Below are 21,631 nucleotides of genomic sequence, written 5' to 3' on the forward strand. Positions count from 1 at the left end.
TTATGATTTAAAAGGTTTTAGTGATGCAGATTATGCAGGTGATCTTGTTAATAGAAAAAGTACATCAGGTATGGTACAATATCTTGGCTCATGTTTAGTTTCATGGAGTTCCAAGAAACAAAACACAGTTGCATTATCCACTGCAGAAGCTGAATACGTAGCAGCAGCAGCCTGCTGTTCCCAAATGCTTTGGATAAAACAGCAACTTAGAGATTTTGGTATTAAAGTAGAATGCATTCCTATTTATTGTGATAATACTAGTGCCATATGTATATCTAAAGATCCAGTGCATCATTCACGTGCTAAACATATACATATTAGACATCATTTTCTTAAGGATAATGTGGAACACAAAAACATTGTATTAAAGCATGTTAACACTAATGAACAAGTTGCAGATATTCTGACCAAACCACTTCCTAGGGAACAATATGAAAAGATGAGACTGGAACTTGGTATGATCAAGCTCCACTAAAGTTAGTTGCATATATTTCCCATTGAAGCATCATGAGAATGAAGAGGTCAGGAATCAATCTCAAAATCTTGATTGAAAATCAATTATTGCATGGATCAGGTAAACACATAATAAAGTTTGTACTATGAATGTTCTTACGTTTGCATGTTGTTAATTCGAACAGACCAAAGTAATATGTTCATTATTTTCTTCATAATAATTCATAAAATCATAATTAATTTCCTTATTTCCTATTTTATATTTTATCCATATTCAATATTTTTATACGGCCAAACCGTTTGACAACTTTTGGGAAAACGGTTTTTTCATCACTCAAGTAATGCAAAGCAATAAAGAGATGGGACTTGGAGGAGTAACCGTCACTTCAATCATTTAAAAACCCCTGCCTCACGTCACCTTCTCAAACCTTCTCTCAAAAACCGTCCTTCTTCTTCTCACTTCAATCTCTCACTCAAGAACCGTCCTTCTTCCTCACAAAAACCTACAAAATTCAAAAATGAAAACCCCCAAATCCTCTAAATCAGGCAAGAAAACTCCAAAATCCTGTATGCCCGATCAACCAAAACCACTAAGGGTAGTACTTCCACCTCCATTACTGCAGGACGCACCACCAACACCAACTGAAACTACACAAGAATCACAGAAACACTCCACTGAACCCACCAGTACCAAAAGAAAAATGTCAACAGGTGGTTCATCTTCTAGAGTAGTTAAGCGATCGAAGCATGTTGATCCAAATAGCGCAGAAGAAGTTTCAAAGGAGATGACTGTAGGGTTCGGGTTGGACAAATATTGGTATGATTCTACGAACTTTCCTAGATTGCATGAGATTTTACAGTATCAAGAATGGGAATTGTTAATGTCAAATTTCAGTTGCAATTCGATTTTTCCAAACCTAATGAGAGAATTTATTGTAAATTTCTCTAATGATGGCGGTACGTGTGCTAGTGTTGTTAAAACTGTTAAAATTGAATTTAACAGCGCATTATTAGGGGAATGGTTTAATGTTCCCAATGTTGGTTTTGATACATATCATATTGGGTCAAAGATTGCATTTTCTGGCATTAATGAACGCACAATTTTAAAATTTTTAGGAGTTGATCAAAAGGGGAAGATCAGTCACAATGTTCTGTCCCCTATGCATAAATTGTTGTACAATGTTGCTCGCAGATTTATTTTACCACGAAACTCAAAACGTAGTCAAGTGAGTTTGCGTGATGCCACCTTGATTTACTGCATGGAAAAACATATTAAAATAAATTTTCCTTCATTGATGATCTCTCATTTATCAGACTGCATTGAAAAGAAAAGTTTCATTGGTTATGGAGGGTTGTTAACATGGATTTTTAGGAAGTTTGAGGTTCCATTGGAAGGGTTGGAGTTCCCAATGGGTCCCAATATGAAAATTGGTGCTAAATGTTTACAAAATTTGCATTTGAAATTGAATGATGAGGGAGTATTGATGCATGAGGGGGTTGTAGAAGTTGAATCTGAAGATGAAGGGGCTGAAGAGGTTGAAGAAGAAAAGGAGGCAGAGGAGAAAAAGGAGGAAAAAGAGAATGAGGAAGAAAAGGAACAAGATCCTGTTCCCTCTGAAAATATTGAAAAATCTGAGAAAGAGGAACAGGATGGAGCTGTAAGTAAGGGGGAAAAGGAAAAGAAAAAGGAAGCCTTGGATGAAAATGTCCCTCACAATCTCTGTAGTGATTCCAGCGATGAAGAGATTGTGTTGGCTATGAGGAAAAAGGCTAAGTCAATGCAAAGGAAGAGTAGGAGGTTGGCTTCGAAACGCAAGGCTACTTTGGTTGATGAAACACCATCTGACACCATCCCTGAGCCAATACCTGATGAACCTACCTCTCCCAAGCCAGCCAATTCACCACCACATCAAATTCCATCACCACCACCATCACCTATCCCGTGTACACCACCACCACAATCACACACTTCACCCAATATTGGCTGTACTAACTTTGACTCTGTTCCTGCAATTTCCTTACATTCCATACTCTCCAAGCTCCTTGATCTACAGTCTCATTTCATTGCTTTTCAAGCTGAAATTCGTGTCTCACTTGCTTCTATTGTGGATCAGCTAAACCAAATGGAACAACGCCTTGGTGCCAAGCTGGACACAGTGGAGGTGCAGACTGAATTCATTGATGAAGAAGAGACTGACCCTTGATCCCTCTGCTCAAAAAATTTAATGATTTGTTGGCTGTATGACTTAACAAACAATTTCTCTTTTTGCCTTGTACCATCTGCGGTACATGGTTATTGTAACTTTGAACAATTGCTACTTTTCTTTGTTTTTTATTTTTATGGTCTGTGACAATTAACTCTATGCAGGTTTAATCATTGTTCATAGCACTTGCTTTTATTATTGTTGTTTGTTGTTTTCATCACTAACAAATCTATATGGTTTGTGCTGAGATTTGATAACTCCCACTTCTTTTTGATTGATGACAAAAGGGGGAAGATTATGCACAAACTTAACAGGAGCAGTGAATACACAGTTACATATCTTGTTGATTTATATTGATTCTTATGAATGATATGTGTGCTGCTGTGTTTATGCTAGTTTAGTGATCATCTGTGTTGCTAAGTTTGTTGAAGTTCTCATGAAGTCCTCATGAATATTTGATTCTGTGAAAATACTTAATGAGTTCCGTTTAACTTAGTTTATTTCATTTAGGTTTTAAGTTAATTTATTTTGAAAACTTTTGAAAAATATTTGATATGTTAGAGCAAACTGTTTGTTTATGAATGCTTGGTAAATTATATTCTAACAAGTTGATTTGCTAAGTTAATTAGAGTTACTTTAATCTCTAGTATGCTCTATGAATTTTGTTTTACTCTATTTTTACTTAAGTTTGTTTATAAAGTTTGCCATCATCAAAAAGGGGGAATTTGTTGGCCTCTTAAGGTTTTGATGATGACTTTACTTTTAAATAAACAAACATATTTTTAGAGATTGTTTTGTAGGTATATATCCGATTTAATGTGAATCGTTGATGAAGCCTATGACTTGATTCGTGGAAGAAGTACATGTCTCAAATATCCAAGAAGTTGGGCAATTGCTCTGGAAAACAGTCTGCTGTTCCTAGAGTTAAAGTTCTGACGAATGTTGTAGATGGAGACAGTACGCTGTTCCTCATGATGCAGGTCTGAAGAATAGCATCGACTGAAAAATTGCGAATTAATTATTTTCTGTTTTTAAGTTGATGTAATGGTTTAGAATTAATTTAATTGCTTAAATTAATTAGTAAGTTAATTGGCAAATCTATTTTTAGGTTTTCTAAAAATAGCCCAAGACTTTTTCTTAATTAGATTTAGATCTCCTATTTTTTAGGATCTTATGTTTTAAACTCCTATGCTATTTTTAGCATTAAGGAAACTGATTTTTCCTTGAGCAAATAACAGCCGGACACTTTCTTAATTCCACCACCTTTTGTTTTGAGAACGTGGGGGTAGTGGAGGTATGTGTGAGATAGTGGACGTTATGCTTATGGTAACTGCTGGCTGTTCCCTCTATAAATAGAAGGGACTTTGCTCGAATCAAAAATCAATCCTTTTAGGATTCAAGAGTGTCCATTAAAGGGAGATCATCTTAAGAAAAATATTTTCAGTTTTCCAATGCCAATTAATTTATTATATTTTTCTTAAGTAATTATTTTAATTCTTATCCTCTTGAGAAATGGCCTTGTAAAGGGTATTTGATGTGATTTATTGTAATTAGACTTATGGGAAGTCTAAGGGAATAGAGAAGAGAAATGGCCTTGTAAAGGGTAATTGAGTGTTTTGTTGTAATTAGACTTATGGGAAGTCTAAGGGAATAGAGAATAGAATCGAGAAAAGAGAAAGAGAAGGAGAGAAGAGAAGAGAAGAGAAGAGAAGAGAAGTAGGCCTAAGTAGAGAAGCTTTGAGTAAAGCGTTTAGAGAATTGAGAAGCTTCAAGTGAAGCAAAACATTGTTTTGTGTAATTGTAACTAATTGCCTTAACATAGTGAGAATTTTGAAATCCCGGGGGGTCGTGGTTTTTCCTTCTTATTAGGCCAAGAAGGTTTCCACGTAAAAATCCTTGTCTCCTTTATTATTTTTCTTTTCGTTTTTAAGTTTAAGTTTTTGTCCTTTACTTAATATAATTCCGCAAAAAATTAGAGGCAAAAATCTTAAACCTACTACACAACAATTCACCCCCCCCTCTTGTTGCATTCGATCATCCATTAGTATTTCTACAATTGGTATCAGAGCCCTGTTCCTCATTTAATCAGGAAACCCTGAGAGCAGTATCCTGTTCCCTGGAAAGATGTTGAAGATGAACGAGCGCATGGAAGAGGTTCAAGTGAGGGGGAACAACTCATGGTATCTCGACAGTGGGTGTTCCAAGCATATGACGGGTGATAAATCTAAATTTCTCTCACTTGAAGCCTATGATGGGGGAACAGTAACCTTCGGTGACAACATGAAGGGTGAGATAATCGCCAAAGGAAAGGTTGGAAGGTCTAGTTCCCATGCCATTGATAATGTATTTTTAGTCGAGAATTTAAAACACAATTTGTTAAGTATTTCTCAATTTTGCGACAAAGGTAACTCTGTTAAGTTTACTTCTGAAAAATGCATAATTTCTAGGAACAGTACAGGAGACCCTGTGCTGGAGGGAATCAGAAAAGGGAACACCTATGTGGTGGACCTGGACACTGTTCCCAGAAACAGTCTAACGTGTTTAAGTGTTATTGAAGAAGACCCACTTCTTTGGCACAAGCGTCTAAGTCATGCTAGTTATTCATTGATTAACACTTTAAGATCAAAAGACCTAGTAAGAGGATTACCTGCAATAAAATTTCTTAAAAATGAAGTTTGTGATCCTTGTGCTAAAGGGAAACAAGTGCGGTCATCCTTTAAATCAAAGAACGTTGTGACTACCACTAGACCATTAGAATTAATTCATATGGATTTATGTGGACCAATGAGAACACAAAGCCGTAGTGGCAAAAAGTATGTGTTTGTTGTTGTTGATGATTATAGTAGATTCACGTGGACCTTATTTTTGGCAAGCAAAGATGAAGCTTTTGATGAGTTTGTTTCCTTTGCTAATAAAACACAAAAATCTACCAATAATCAAATTGTTCACATTAGGTCTGATCATGGAAAAGAATTTGAAAATTCAAACTTCATGAATTATTGCAATGAACATGGCATAAATCACAATTTTTCCGCACCTAGAACACCACAACAAAATGGTGTGGTAGAAAGGAAAAATAGGACCTTAGAAGAAATGGCAAGGACCATGTTGATTGCTAGTGGTCTACCTAGGAATTTTTGGGCAGAAGCCGTTAATACTGCATGCTATATATTGAATCGTGTTCTTATAAGACCAATCACTTCAAAGACACCTTATGAATTGCTCAAAGGTGTTAAACCAAATATCTCCTATTTTCGTGTGTTTGGATGCAAATGTTTTGTACATGTGAATGGAAAACGAAATATAGGAAAATTTGATGAAAGAAGTGATGAGGCAGTGTTTCTCGGTTATTCATCACAAAGTAAAGCTTACAGAATTTACAATAAGAGAACAATGTGTGTAGAAGAGTCTGTTCACATAATCTTTGATGAAACTAACTTTTCAACAAGTGAACAGGAAACAAGTAACATTAAAATAGGTCTTGCAAACTTGGAAGATGATGATGAAGATGGAATTAAAGTGCAAGATCATGAAACAGCAGATGAACAGATGATACAAGAAGAGGCAGAAGAAACTGACCCAATCCAGGAACTGCCAGTACAACAGGATCAGCAGACTGTTCCCAATCCAGCTATTCCCACAAATGAGCAAAATGATCCAGTAGCTGAACAGAATGTCAATCAAGTTGCTGAACAAGAACATGCTACTGTTCCTTCAAGAGAATTTGTGCCTAAACCTTGGAAGTATCAAAGATATCATCCTCTTGATTCAATTGTAAGTGATATAAATAAGGGAACACAAACTAGATCTCAATTGAGAAACTTTTGTGCACACTTTGCGTTCCTATCATCACTTGAACCTAAAAATCACGAGGAAGCTTTAAAGGATTCCGATTGGATAGTTGCCATGCAAGATGAATTAAATGAGTTTGAAAGAAATAAAGTGTGGCACTTGGAACCCAAACCGAAAAACAAGAAAGTTATTGGTTTGAAATGGGTATTTCGGAACAAGCTTGATGAGCATGGAATAATTGTTAGAAATAAAGCTAGACTCGTGGTTAAAGGTTATAATCAACAAGAAGGTATTGATTATACCGAGACATTTGCTCCGGTAGCAAGGTTAGAGGCCATTAGAATCTTAATTTCTTTTGCTGCATTTATGAATTTTAAATTATATCAAATGGATGTGAAATGTGCTTTTTTGAATGGTTATCTTGATGAAGAAGTTTTTGTGGAACAACCCCCAGGTTTTGAAAATACCTCTTGTCCTAATCATGTCTACAAGCTTGACAAAGCCCTATATGGCTTGAAGCAAGCTCCTAGACAATGGTACGAAAGACTTTCAAAGTTTTTGATTCAAAATAACTTTGTAAGAGGAAAAATCGACAAAACCTTGTTCTTTAAGAATAAAGGTTCTAATATTTTGGTTGTTCAAATTTATGTTGATGACATTATTTTTGGTGCTACTAATGATTCATTATGTAAAGAATTTGCTAACCTTATGGGTACAGAATTTGAAATGAGCATGATGGGAGAATTAAATTTCTTTCTTGGTTTGCAAATTAAACAAACTGAAAATGGTATTTTTATTCATCAACAAAAATACATTAAAGAACTTCTTAAGAAATATGGACTAAATAATGCAAAAACCAATCATACACCTATGGCTACCAATGTTAGACTAGATGAAGACCGAAATGGAACTAACATAGATCAAACAATGTATAGAGGCATGATAGGTTCTTTATTGTATCTAACTGCAAGTAGACCTGATATTTCTTTTAGTGTTGGTTTATGTGCTAGATTTCAATCAAGTCCTAAAGAATCACATCTCACGGCAGTAAAGAGAATTTTGAGATATTTGAAGGGAACAGACGACTTGTCCCTATTTTATCCTAAAAGTGATGTTTATGATTTAAAAGGTTTTAGTGATGCAGATTATGCAGGTGATCTTGTTAATAGAAAAAGTACATCAGGTATGGTACAATATCTTGGCTCATGTTTAGTTTCATGGAGTTCCAAGAAACAAAACACAGTTGCATTATCCACTGCAGAAGCTGAATACGTAGCAGCAGCAGCCTGCTGTTCCCAAATGCTTTGGATAAAACAGCAACTTAGAGATTTTGGTATTAAAGTAGAATGCATTCCTATTTATTGTGATAATACTAGTGCCATATGTATATCTAAAGATCCAGTGCATCATTCACGTGCTAAACATATACATATTAGACATCATTTTCTTAAGGATAATGTGGAACACAAAAACATTGTATTAAAGCATGTTAACACTAATGAACAAGTTGCAGATATTCTGACCAAACCACTTCCTAGGGAACAATATGAAAAGATGAGACTGGAACTTGGTATGATCAAGCTCCACTAAAGTTAGTTGCATATATTTCCCATTGAAGCATCATGAGAATGAAGAGGTCAGGAATCAATCTCAAAATCTTGATTGAAAATCAATTATTGCATGGATCAGGTAAACACATAATAAAGTTTGTACTATGAATGTTCTTACGTTTGCATGTTGTTAATTCGAACAGACCAAAGTAATATGTTCATTATTTTCTTCATAATAATTCATAAAATCATAATTAATTTCCTTATTTCCTATTTTATATTTTATCCATATTCAATATTTTTATACGGCCAAACCGTTTGACAACTTTTGGGAAAACGGTTTTTTCATCACTCAAGTAATGCAAAGCAATAAAGAGATGGGACTTGGAGGAGTAACCGTCACTTCAATCATTTAAAAACCCCTGCCTCACGTCACCTTCTCAAACCTTCTCTCAAAAACCGTCCTTCTTCTTCTCACTTCAATCTCTCACTCAAGAACCGTCCTTCTTCCTCACAAAAACCTACAAAATTCAAAAATGAAAACCCCCAAATCCTCTAAATCAGGCAAGAAAACTCCAAAATCCTGTATGCCCGATCAACCAAAACCACTAAGGGTAGTACTTCCACCTCCATTACTGCAGGACGCACCACCAACACCAACTGAAACTACACAAGAATCACAGAAACACTCCACTGAACCCACCAGTACCAAAAGAAAAATGTCAACAGGTGGTTCATCTTCTAGAGTAGTTAAGCGATCGAAGCATGTTGATCCAAATAGCGCAGAAGAAGTTTCAAAGGAGATGACTGTAGGGTTCGGGTTGGACAAATATTGGTATGATTCTACGAACTTTCCTAGATTGCATGAGATTTTACAGTATCAAGAATGGGAATTGTTAATGTCAAATTTCAGTTGCAATTCGATTTTTCCAAACCTAATGAGAGAATTTATTGTAAATTTCTCTAATGATGGCGGTACGTGTGCTAGTGTTGTTAAAACTGTTAAAATTGAATTTAACAGCGCATTATTAGGGGAATGGTTTAATGTTCCCAATGTTGGTTTTGATACATATCATATTGGGTCAAAGATTGCATTTTCTGGCATTAATGAACGCACAATTTTAAAATTTTTAGGAGTTGATCAAAAGGGGAAGATCAGTCACAATGTTCTGTCCCCTATGCATAAATTGTTGTACAATGTTGCTCGCAGATTTATTTTACCACGAAACTCAAAACGTAGTCAAGTGAGTTTGCGTGATGCCACCTTGATTTACTGCATGGAAAAACATATTAAAATAAATTTTCCTTCATTGATGATCTCTCATTTATCAGACTGCATTGAAAAGAAAAGTTTCATTGGTTATGGAGGGTTGTTAACATGGATTTTTAGGAAGTTTGAGGTTCCATTGGAAGGGTTGGAGTTCCCAATGGGTCCCAATATGAAAATTGGTGCTAAATGTTTACAAAATTTGCATTTGAAATTGAATGATGAGGGAGTATTGATGCATGAGGGGGTTGTAGAAGTTGAATCTGAAGATGAAGGGGCTGAAGAGGTTGAAGAAGAAAAGGAGGCAGAGGAGAAAAAGGAGGAAAAAGAGAATGAGGAAGAAAAGGAACAAGATCCTGTTCCCTCTGAAAATATTGAAAAATCTGAGAAAGAGGAACAGGATGGAGCTGTAAGTAAGGGGGAAAAGGAAAAGAAAAAGGAAGCCTTGGATGAAAATGTCCCTCACAATCTCTGTAGTGATTCCAGCGATGAAGAGATTGTGTTGGCTATGAGGAAAAAGGCTAAGTCAATGCAAAGGAAGAGTAGGAGGTTGGCTTCGAAACGCAAGGCTACTTTGGTTGATGAAACACCATCTGACACCATCCCTGAGCCAATACCTGATGAACCTACCTCTCCCAAGCCAGCCAATTCACCACCACATCAAATTCCATCACCACCACCATCACCTATCCCGTGTACACCACCACCACAATCACACACTTCACCCAATATTGGCTGTACTAACTTTGACTCTGTTCCTGCAATTTCCTTACATTCCATACTCTCCAAGCTCCTTGATCTACAGTCTCATTTCATTGCTTTTCAAGCTGAAATTCGTGTCTCACTTGCTTCTATTGTGGATCAGCTAAACCAAATGGAACAACGCCTTGGTGCCAAGCTGGACACAGTGGAGGTGCAGACTGAATTCATTGATGAAGAAGAGACTGACCCTTGATCCCTCTGCTCAAAAAATTTAATGATTTGTTGGCTGTATGACTTAACAAACAATTTCTCTTTTTGCCTTGTACCATCTGCGGTACATGGTTATTGTAACTTTGAACAATTGCTACTTTTCTTTGTTTTTTATTTTTATGGTCTGTGACAATTAACTCTATGCAGGTTTAATCATTGTTCATAGCACTTGCTTTTATTATTGTTGTTTGTTGTTTTCATCACTAACAAATCTATATGGTTTGTGCTGAGATTTGATAACTCCCACTTCTTTTTGATTGATGACAAAAGGGGGAAGATTATGCACAAACTTAACAGGAGCAGTGAATACACAGTTACATATCTTGTTGATTTATATTGATTCTTATGAATGATATGTGTGCTGCTGTGTTTATGCTAGTTTAGTGATCATCTGTGTTGCTAAGTTTGTTGAAGTTCTCATGAAGTCCTCATGAATATTTGATTCTGTGAAAATACTTAATGAGTTCCGTTTAACTTAGTTTATTTCATTTAGGTTTTAAGTTAATTTATTTTGAAAACTTTTGAAAAATATTTGATATGTTAGAGCAAACTGTTTGTTTATGAATGCTTGGTAAATTATATTCTAACAAGTTGATTTGCTAAGTTAATTAGAGTTACTTTAATCTCTAGTATGCTCTATGAATTTTGTTTTACTCTATTTTTACTTAAGTTTGTTTATAAAGTTTGCCATCATCAAAAAGGGGGAATTTGTTGGCCTCTTAAGGTTTTGATGATGACTTTACTTTTAAATAAACAAACATATTTTTAGAGATTGTTTTGTAGGTATATATCCGATTTAATGTGAATCGTTGATGAAGCCTATGACTTGATTCGTGGAAGAAGTACATGTCTCAAATATCCAAGAAGTTGGGCAATTGCTCTGGAAAACAGTCTGCTGTTCCTAGAGTTAAAGTTCTGACGAATGTTGTAGATGGAGACAGTACGCTGTTCCTCATGATGCAGGTCTGAAGAATAGCATCGACTGAAAAATTGCGAATTAATTATTTTCTGTTTTTAAGTTGATGTAATGGTTTAGAATTAATTTAATTGCTTAAATTAATTAGTAAGTTAATTGGCAAATCTATTTTTAGGTTTTCTAAAAATAGCCCAAGACTTTTTCTTAATTAGATTTAGATCTCCTATTTTTTAGGATCTTATGTTTTAAACTCCTATGCTATTTTTAGCATTAAGGAAACTGATTTTTCCTTGAGCAAATAACAGCCGGACACTTTCTTAATTCCACCACCTTTTGTTTTGAGAACGTGGGGGTAGTGGAGGTATGTGTGAGATAGTGGACGTTATGCTTATGGTAACTGCTGGCTGTTCCCTCTATAAATAGAAGGGACTTTGCTCGAATCAAAAATCAATCCTTTTAGGATTCAAGAGTGTCCATTAAAGGGAGATCATCTTAAGAAAAATATTTTCAGTTTTCCAATGCCAATTAATTTATTATATTTTTCTTAAGTAATTATTTTAATTCTTATCCTCTTGAGAAATGGCCTTGTAAAGGGTATTTGATGTGATTTATTGTAATTAGACTTATGGGAAGTCTAAGGGAATAGAGAAGAGAAATGGCCTTGTAAAGGGTAATTGAGTGTTTTGTTGTAATTAGACTTATGGGAAGTCTAAGGGAATAGAGAATAGAATCGAGAAAAGAGAAAGAGAAGGAGAGAAGAGAAGAGAAGAGAAGAGAAGAGAAGTAGGCCTAAGTAGAGAAGCTTTGAGTAAAGCGTTTAGAGAATTGAGAAGCTTCAAGTGAAGCAAAACATTGTTTTGTGTAATTGTAACTAATTGCCTTAACATAGTGAGAATTTTGAAATCCCGGGGGGTCGTGGTTTTTCCTTCTTATTAGGCCAAGAAGGTTTCCACGTAAAAATCCTTGTCTCCTTTATTATTTTTCTTTTCGTTTTTAAGTTTAAGTTTTTGTCCTTTACTTAATATAATTCCGCAAAAAATTAGAGGCAAAAATCTTAAACCTACTACACAACAATTCACCCCCCCCTCTTGTTGCATTCGATCATCCATTAGTATTTCTACAATAGTGAAAGTCTAAAATAGAAGGACAAAAGCAAACACTTAATAAAGAAAACAGGCCGTATGAAATCGTGTCTGTAGCTCATCTAATTAGTCCATTGTTTTAATTAATTACTTCATACAAATTCTTAAATGGTCGTTTTAAAGTTATAAGTAATTACTCTATTATATTAAAAGTAATTATTTTAAAATTATAAGTAATCACTTTAACGTTATAAGTTATCACTTTAAGACAAAAAATATATATTAGGCCAGCCCAATAAAGATGATCTCACTGTGAAAAACTGTCTCATTTAAGAATCAACTAGTCTCTTGAGAAACCGTCTCTTTGAGAGACATATCTCAAGCCCAACCCATTAAAGATTAATACCTACTTACATTATTCTTAATGCCTACTTGCCTTATCTTTAATACTTACTTACCGTGACCCTAATACCTATTTTCAATATTTTAAATCTCTCTTTACATTATTCTTAATGCTTACTTATAATATAATAAAAAATATATAAATGGGCCAATCCAATTAGAGTTTAAGAATTAGTGTAAAGAAAAACCCTAGAAATAGGCCGGTGAACATCAAAGCCTTCATCACCTCCATGTAAGTTCTCTGTTCTCTCTTCCCTTTCACTTTCTTCAGTTTTTTTCTTTTCTTGGTGTTGAAATTTCAAAGTTTAAGAAAGCTTCTCTCTTTGCAAACAACAACATTGTCGTCGACGATTTGAATCGTACATAAAGGTAATTCAATCGGCGAACGAACTCCAGTTTGGGCCGATCGAACCGATTCGTGGGTAAAACCACCGAATCATGTGATACCGAGTGTTTCACATTTAGACTCACATAGTCTGATTAGTTACATAAAAAAAAAGTTGTTCCTAATTGACTTTTAGTACTTAATAGCAACAACTTTACATAAATAAAAATTTATTTCACACAAATCAATAAGCTATTTTAACATATTCCAATATAATTCAAAATTAAATAACTATAAATATTTTGCCCCAAACTAGAATGAACATAATCCTCAAGCAAGGATGATGAGATAAAAAAAAAGATCAGTATTTCTTCTCATTCTTTGACCCCTAACTTTATGTTCCCCTTTAATATACACCACCCAACTATATACTTCAACTACCCTGAACCCGTAGCAGGTAGCAGGTAGCAGGTAGCAGGGCTGTGATGCAACAACAGGCAAGACTGTCTAGAAAACTACTGTAAATCTACTATACTGCACAGTGAAGAGCCAGAGAGCTCAAAGTTTTGTACAATCAATAATCTATATTCATACATATAACAAAATGTTTAATAATAAGATTCATCAAATCCTTTTTCTAACTATTATTGTCAATTATAACATCAAAAATGATCAAAACTTAAATTTTAACTATTTCAACAAGAAAAAAAATCAAACACCTTCATCTATTATGTACAGGCAAATTGTAAGAGCATCTTTCCCGGAATCTGTATGTTACATCTACGATAAGTTCTGAAAAACAGAAGTATCTCAACTAATTCAATGGCACCTATATTCAACTTGTTCTACGACAAATACGAAACAGACGTCTGAAACGTCCCATAACCCCATATCTTTGAAGTAGACCACAGGCCACTGGTACTGCAGTAGGCAAGGCTGACGTGAACACAGTTGTGAATAACCTGGCGCTTTTTGGCGAAGTAGCAGTTACAGCAACATTAAACGTAACATACAATGCAAACAGACAAATCTGAAGCTCCGTCTGTAAGGGAAATTTCCTTGTCAAAGTACCAATCATGTAAAGAGAGACGTTAAATCCTATGGAATTGAAAGAAACTAACAGAATGTAAGACACTAAGTTATGAGTGCCCAGTATGGAAGTCCCAGCAAGATGGACTTGATCATCATCCTGCCATACATCACCCGGAGGGCTGATACCAACTTGGTAAGTTGCTGTTACAACCAGCACAGCTATAACAAGAAGCGTGGTACGAACATCACTTGGTGAGTCTCTTCCATCATGAAATCTGAAGTACTCAATGAGACTATTTGAATTGGTTACTGGAGAATCACGAGTTAAAGAAAGCGAAGTCGTGTTATTGAGGGCAAGATCTTGAGATTTTAATGCCCCCGCACCCTGAAGTATATCTTGAATTTCTCTGTCACCAGCTTCACTTGGAAAAATTAACAGCAAATCAAGCGCTGTCAAACGACTATTGTTTATGGCATTTACTTCCAGATTGCTAGAGCTGTTTGTAAGAAGCATTTCCAGAACCTGCTTAATGGACATCAAATTAATGATTTTCTCCACAGAACAATAAGGCACTACCTTGGAGGAAATCAAAACCATAACTACCAAATGAATGATGAAAAATAATAAATAATACATAAGCCGTATGTAATGTATGTTTGCATCATACATAAATATAATAACAATGTACCTTCTATGTCAAATAGTAGAAAAAGTCTTTAGCTATCAATATTTTTAGTATAAAATCAATGCAACTGAAATAAGAGACAAGACTTTCATCCTGACACACTTGACGATAAATAAAAATAGTAATTAAAGTAAAGACTTGCCTGTCTTTGCTTCTTCCATACGGCGAGATGCAAGATAGTATTGCCATGTTCATCTTTTCTATTCAGAACCTCATCTCTACGCATTTCCCTTGCCCAATCCAACAAAACCTGAAAACTAATACACTGAAAGTTCTTGACGGCAAGATGGAAACAATTCTCCTTCTGCACAGTCACATCCTCAATGCATCCTTCACAGTTCGTGAGCATTTCTCGTAACTCAACAACTCTCCCTCCTAGCACTGCAACATGTAGAGGAGTCTTTCCTTCTCTTCCTTCAAGACGGCAAATATGTGGGTCAACTTTGATAAACTCTCTCACTATCTCTACGTGTCCATTTGCGCATGCTAAGTGCATCGGACTATATCCTTCTGCATCTAACTGCCTAGCGAATTCAGGCTTCAGTTCCAGTAATTTTTTTGCAAAATCCAAGTGCCCAAGTGCAGAAGCAATATGTAGAGGATTATGAATACTTATTAGTGGAATTTGATGGAGGATTAGGGGATATTTTATCAGCAATTGATTCAGTTCCTCAACATCTCCTCTCTGTGCCATTTGGAACAGCATTTCCATTTTTTGCATATAAACTCACTAATGTTTAAACCAAATTTCTAGTTTGATAGAAGATGATCTATTATTTTTTTGGAATAAAATACTTCACAAATCGATAGTAAAAGAGCAAAAAAAAAAGAGAAAGTCAGACACAGATTATAGAAAGATTGAATATTAATGTGAAACCTTAATCGATTCCAATATCTTATTTCCAAACAACTATACACATTGTTCTCTTCAAATTCTTTTGATATTTTATATTATCATGATCGAAATCATCACCGTGTTTCAAACATATTATAAAACAAGTAGTTGTTGATCTGTCAGATAGTTCAAATAACAGGTGTTCAGCTAGCAATGTTTTGAACATGAATTAGTCAAAATTTATATTAAAACACTTATAAAATTAAAATACAATTTTGCAATCAGAATCACCTTCTCCCAGATAAGACAAAGGTCTGCTTTTTTTTCCTTCCCAAACATCCAGCTGCAAGGGTAATTTCTGATGCAGGAATTTTACTTCAGAAGGGGTTTTTCTTCTCTCTAGTTCCCCACATTTTTTCATCTCATAAAGCCATAGTAAATGAACAATCATAGTACGATACAATCTGGAAATATGATGATCACTTTATTTGCAGTGAAGATAAAGCCTTCTCTTCACCTCTTTCAGTCTTTCTGCATTCAAGAAAGGGGAGTGGGTGTCCTACACTTGTTGTACTAAGAGTTAGATACTTAGATTACAACTAGAGTGAGACAGGTAGCTAAAAAGCAATAGCCCCTACAGTATTTCAGACAGCTTGGCTGCCATGATGGACATTATTTTCCTGTGCAAGAGATGTGCTGTTTGTGGAATGGAAAATGAGAATTAAATGCTTATTGAGTTCTTCAAGAAAATTTACTACACTATTTTTTCCTCTCACCCACTATTTTGGATTTTAAGTTGCTAATATAAATATTGAGTTTGAAAAATATTTTTTTAGAATAAACATCAAAAGCGTAATTTTAATATTTTGAGCCCTTAGGGATTGGCTCCTGGGCGGTGCCCTTCTAACCTATTTCCAGAGTCTACGATGCATTCGTTGTCGTTGTTCGACTGGTGTGTGTTAAGAGGCTCTAGCAAGTAGCAACTCTATAATAGTCTTTCGTAGATTTATACCTGGTAAATTTACAATGGAAACAATCCACCCAGTGAAAATCTACTTAAGGGCCACGTGTGGTAGCGTTGAAGCAGCCCAAGCAAGAAAAAATATCTTGTTTGTGTATGCTCACTTTAAACTTAATTAACATAAATTTTTAACTATACCACTTTACCAAAAACATATAAATAAAAAAACCTTAAACCTACACTTATGCTTCATCACGGTTCACCAGTGACGTTTGCGCATAAATCAAAACTAGCTTAAACTAGTAAGATACGAAACAAAGCAAGGGGGCAAGATTGAGTTCCATGAAAGTGTACAAAAAATGCTATCTTTACGCTACTTCCAACTTGTAACACTAGCATGATGCCTACATTACCAACAACCCATGCAAGTCTTAAGCTATGGTTTTCAGCAATACCTAGTGGATCATGGTCATGGTCATAGTCATAGGCATGATCATGATCATGATCATGATCACCAGACCAGTATAAGTCAGGATCAAAAGGGAAGAGGTAGCGGGCATATCATACATGTACCCCTTCGAGGGAGAGGGCAGGAGGAATGCCTGCAATCAATAATGCACAAAATGAATTATTTCAAATAATAAGATAAGATAGCATCAATCATAACAAAACTCAGATAATGAAATAGCTCTTGTAAAATAATTTCAAAGGATAACCTACTTGAGACGAACGAACTCGTTGCAGTATGCTTCAATTTGAAGTATCAATATTCTTGGACCATGAGAAGTGGACTCCATTCATTCAATTACCAACTGAACATGCAGTTTCCACTAAGATATCTGAGCAAAAGCACAAGTACGTCCATAAAATATCACATCATCATCATGTTGGATGTGCTAGAGCCTAGAAGTACATTTACGAGATCACACACGTGAGACAAAATAGATTACGAATATTCAAAAACTAAAATGCACCAGGATCCTGAAGTATTTCCTTCAGGCTATTTTTCTAACCTCGATTTTCCTGGATTGCCCTGCCTCCTGAAAAAGCTTTTAAATTGTAATAATACTAGCTTCTAGCCTTCAACTTAGTGGACTAATTTGTCTTACTTTCTTCCAGGTAACAAATTGCACAACTAGCTGCAATGCTCCTCCTTAGTCGAATCCTTCACTCATCTACTGAGTTGACTAAAATCAAACTGGGAAAGAAATTACACACCAAAGGAGTAATGATTTTCAAGTTTACTTCTGAGTTGCCTAAGAACAAAATGAAAAAGTTTGCAACCAGCCTATAGTGCAAGACAAGAAAAACAAGATTTCCATGTGATGTAGTCTGCAACACAAGCTCACACATCTTACAACTGGTTAGCCACCCAAGATGAAATTGTAATCCTCCCGGTAAAGAAATTTAAAATGTGGAATATAGTAAGCAACAATTTGAAAAGAAGTGAAATCACTAAAATGCTAACAAAAGACAACACGAGAACACAAAGAGGTAATCTTTCTGCAAACCTTCTTCAAAGGTGATATGAAAATATATGAGAAATGTAGAGTCCAGCACCTACTAATCAGACAGCTTTAAATTCAACGTCAACTCCTTTGCTGATATATTATATAGAACCCATCATTCAAACCTGAATCAGATTTATTACAATATGGATATATGCCATAATTAAAGATGTTCAGCTCAAAATACATCCCATATTGCAAAGATTACAGCTCTAAGTGTTTCCATATAATCAGTCAGAATCCATGTATTTGTCGGGTTAGGTTGCTGTCTACTGACATTTTTTCAAGAGCTTGTAGCCAGTAAAGAGAGTGAAAAATATATATCTATATATATATATATAAAGGGTTAGTAAAATTAAATAGCATGTGTTTATCTATTTAAGCTTGTATACAATTACTAAGCAAATCTGCTGCAAGTACAAGACTAATCACTTTAAAAGAAACCATGAGTCAACTTGAGATCATAATATAATAAATAATATACAAGTGATTTCGTTCTTCAACATCTGGTCATTTCCATAAGGCATATGCTTATTCATCTCTAGAAAAGAAGCTGGATGATGACTTCTTCCCCTTGTGCTTCTGTAATAAAATCCAGGAATAAACATGCCCAAATTAGAGGCATAGGTATAGCAATAAAATGGTGCATATGACACTAAATTGCACTAACTAGAAAAGCTGAATCAATGCATCAAAATACAATGAAGAATTCATCAATCCAAGCATAAATTTAAAAAATAAAAAAGTAAACAATCCTAACCGGTTTTCCAAAGCTGAATGGATTATACTTATACTTGATCATATGTACTATTTGACGCTTCATTGTCAGTGCAAGCAGAAAAAGCCAATAGCTCGACAATATAGGCCAAAAAACTGGTACATCCAACACAGATATGAAAGTTAACATAAACGAAACTATAAAAGCCTTGGTGATGGCGTACCTGTGACAAAATTTGAAAAAAAATGTTAGAATTTCCATCGTACCCGAGAGGTGCCAGTGTTCTACAGCGTACAAAAAGTGCATAAATGAATAGAGGGGTCACATAAATTAACAAAAATGCATCTTAAGTTCTTAACTAAGTTGTTAGCAGCATGATTCTCCAACTCTAAAGTAATAGGCCCATTTTCACAAACTATTGGCTAGCATAACAAGGATCAACAATAAGAAAGTTGATCATGATCTTATGAAGTTCAGGATTTGACTTACCAAAACCGAAGCTCAGGCACACGTCTCTCAAAAGGCTTATATTCATCAGAATCTCTACCGGGAGAGGAAAGACCATCCAGTACTTCCAGCTCGGGATCGACATTTGGTGATAGAAACCCAATTAACAAATTAAGCACATAAGTGGCCAAACCATAAGACACAACATGGAATCCCTTGACCCAATAAACCCTCAAAACATAGATCATAGCCACCACCATCGTCACAAGCCATCTCCGCAACATATGAGGCACTGATCTATCCAAGTAAGAATGAAATTTCTTGTGTAGATTACTTCTCCATGTTGGAAGAGGCATGGGCTCTTCTTTGTCATGAATTGCTTCATTCTCTCGGGTCATGGAGGCTAAACAATAAAGCCTAACTAAAACAGACACAATAATGTGAAATTAGTAAAAAGAAGATGTGGACACATAACTACACTAGCACAATTAACCTTCATAAATTGTAAGAGCATTGTGGTCAGCATTCCTCAAAAAAAAAAAAAGCAAAATTACAACATCAAAACAGCAGTTAAATTGAACTCCTAAAAGTCTGTACCTAACATTGCTAACCACAACTACACCCCCACGCTTAAAGAAGGGAAGTAAGCAGTTGCATTCAACTCTAAATCGCTGCAACTTCATTGCATAACCACACCAACACACTGAACAAACAGGATTAGAAAAAAGTAAAAATAGGGCAATTGATCAAGCATTGTCCTCAAAATTATACAAGCATACTGATCCTTCACTCCCCCTCTCCTAAACGGTCCTATCAACTTTATCTTCATCAACATTTTCAACACAACGGGCTCCACCACTCATGCAACATAGCATTATCCCAAAGCCACTATGTGACTTCCATTTAGACAGAGTTAAGTGAGTTCAATATGTGTAGAATTACCCTTGAAAAAACAAAGACATAGTTTCGATTGCTTAAAAATGTGTATCCAGGGTTCTGCATAAATTGGCTTCGCTATTCAACAGCATATAAAATTTCAACTCATGTAAGGTTCAAATACATCAGTTTGTCTATAATTATTTGGTAAATCTCAAGTTCTTTGAAGATTTCTCCCATTTCATTCTCAAATTCTTTATTTTTCAAAATTTCATTCAATATGATTTCCTGAAAACTCCATCGGTGGGAAATTGAACAAGCTTTTCTTCCAAGACACTTTAGGTGATACCAAATTTTCAAATTTCACTAAGCAAAATCAAGTAATTTATGAGTTAATCATTCATTAAGCAAACAATCAATCGTAAATACCAAACAAAGTAACACATTTTCCAGACAAAAAATTGATAACGTTACACACAATCAAAGTCCCAAGTTTGATAAAATAAATAAACCAACAGCCAAAAATCGAGGAACAGGGACAAAGTAAAAATGACAAGAGCAAATTATAATCAAATGAAAAATTCGGAAAGTTTGGAATTAAAAAGGATCAACCCTAAAAACTGAAGACGTGAGAACTATTAATTTAAAGAATAAAACATCTCAAACCTTTTGATGTTATTGATATTGAGTGTTGCAATGAAATCAGATGAAAAATCGAAGCATCAAATATGGCGAGAGAAGGAAACCAAACGGAAATGGTTGATTAATGGAGGAGGGTTAGTTAGCTGACTGACAAGGTTACCAATAGCAGTCAGCACTTTTTTTTTCGAAATTCAATGGGGGTATTTTTGTTTTTTACAAATGTTTTTTAAAATTCGGTTGATTATCGGTTTTCAACTTCAGATTTATTTTGATTGGATTTTGGAATATTTGGTTAATTAGGGTATATTTTTATAAGAAAAAAAAAATATTATTACGTTGAATAAAAATAGTAAAATTAACATAAAAAATTTTTTTTGTCAACTACGTAAAAAAGTTGAATATTTGTCTATGACATAAAAAAGCTAAAAATTTAGAGTTACATATAAAGTTCTTTTTTTTTAAAGAAATATTGCCATGTCCAACTTCAGCCAAAAATATTGCCCAATTCTTATTTTGTAATCATTTTTCTATTAAATTTTTCATTTTGCTCATGCTGTACCTCTTAATACTTTTTTGTTTAGAAATCATCAGCCCCTCTTGTATGAGATCATCTCACAGTGAAATGAGGACATACAAAAGTTTTATTATGGTAAAAGTTTTTATTATAGGACTATCTAACCCAAATATAGAGCACGTCTCAGGTGATTGTTTGACACCAAAACTTGGCCGAGACCGTCTCAAAATAAGGCCAAGAGTGGGCTGGCCAAATTCGCGCGTGTAACAACATCACACGTTTTCCCTTGTTTTTTCATTTTCTGGGCATTTATCAATTTTGACCTTAAAAGGTATCAATTTTGACCTTAAAGGTATCAATTTTAACGTAAAGTAATACTTGAACATATCAATTAGAGTAAAAAATTTCAATTTGAACCTACAAGTGAACAATTTTGACGTTAAAATGAT

General features: G+C 34.9%; 1 protein-coding gene across 3 annotated transcripts; it reads right to left on the reverse strand.

The window, feature by feature from the left end:
• Positions 1-13,251: 13,251 nt before the first annotated feature.
• Positions 13,252-18,521, reverse strand: LOC130807944 (ankyrin repeat-containing protein BDA1-like). Of its 3 annotated transcripts, none has more exons than XM_057673354.1 (4): positions 17,491-18,521; positions 17,198-17,316; positions 14,824-17,079; positions 13,252-14,518 (listed from the first exon to the last, which is right to left on the reverse strand). In XM_057673354.1, the coding sequence occupies exons 3-4, from the start codon at positions 15,400-15,402 to the stop codon at positions 13,799-13,801; spliced, it is 1,299 nt and encodes a 432-aa protein (XP_057529337.1). In that variant the 5' UTR covers positions 15,403-17,079; positions 17,198-17,316; positions 17,491-18,521; the 3' UTR covers positions 13,252-13,798. The 3 variants fall into 3 exon arrangements, with proteins under 3 accessions (XP_057529337.1, XP_057529336.1, XP_057529335.1); XM_057673353.1 differs by having other exon boundaries at positions 17,198-17,380; XM_057673352.1 differs by having other exon boundaries at positions 17,198-18,521.
• Positions 18,522-21,631: the final 3,110 nt, after the last annotated feature.

The sequence above is a fragment of the Amaranthus tricolor genome, chromosome 3 (genome assembly GCF_026212465.1).
Source record: "Amaranthus tricolor cultivar Red isolate AtriRed21 chromosome 3, ASM2621246v1, whole genome shotgun sequence".
NCBI lineage: Eukaryota > Viridiplantae > Streptophyta > Magnoliopsida > Caryophyllales > Amaranthaceae > Amaranthus > Amaranthus tricolor.